Source organism: Antrostomus carolinensis, unplaced genomic scaffold (genome assembly GCF_000700745.2).
Source record: "Antrostomus carolinensis isolate BGI_N321 unplaced genomic scaffold, ASM70074v2 C12792570, whole genome shotgun sequence".
NCBI classification, from domain to species: Eukaryota; Metazoa; Chordata; class Aves; order Caprimulgiformes; family Caprimulgidae; genus Antrostomus; species Antrostomus carolinensis.
Genome location: NW_010350730.1, coordinates 1 through 522, shown reverse-complemented (window position 1 = coordinate 522; position 522 = coordinate 1). Strand labels below are relative to the sequence as shown.

At 63.0% G+C, this 522-nt stretch overlaps 1 protein-coding gene across 1 annotated transcript; it reads right to left on the bottom strand.

Moving 5' to 3' along the window:
• Positions 1 to 2: 2 nt before the first annotated feature.
• LOC104531628 (sulfotransferase family cytosolic 1B member 1-like) lies at positions 3 to 519 on the bottom strand (the record flags this gene model as incomplete). The annotated part of the gene is made up of 3 exons (XM_010176556.1): positions 3 to 115; positions 190 to 370; positions 448 to 519. Coding segments are annotated over 3 exons (366 nt in total), but the record flags the coding sequence as incomplete, so codon positions are not given.
• Between the last annotated feature and the right edge of the window lie 3 nt (positions 520 to 522).

Genomic DNA, 522 nt, shown 5'->3' with positions numbered 1-522 from the left:
CCTCAAATCTGGGTGCGGAAGCGCAGGTCAGTGCCCGACATCTTCTGCGCGTAGTCCTGGTCAAAGTGCTCGCTCTGAGCCACGGTGAAGTGGTTCTTCCAGTCTCCAGTGGTGCCTGGGGCCGGGCAAGAAGGGACTCAGTGGGGGCTGGAAGGGAAAATGCGCGAGGAGCCCCCCAGAGCCGCTCACCCTTGCGCATGAAGGGGGAGACACCCTGGTCCATGAGGTGGGAAGGCACCATGGTGTAGTTGGTGGTGGGGTTGTCCCGCATGGCCTCGAAGGACGTGTGTCGGGTGATGGCATCCAGTGCCGGCTCCGGCAGCTCCCGCCCCAGGAACTGGGCCACCTTGGCAATCTCCCGACGGAGGTCCTGTGGGACACGGGCCAATGCTCAACCCTCCTGCCACCCCCTCAGGCCCCACACCACCATCCACCCTGGTCTCTCACCTCCTTCAAGTCCTCATAGAAGAGGTAGAGGATGGGGTGATCCTTCCTCCGCTCCCAGTAGTCCTTGACGTGGTC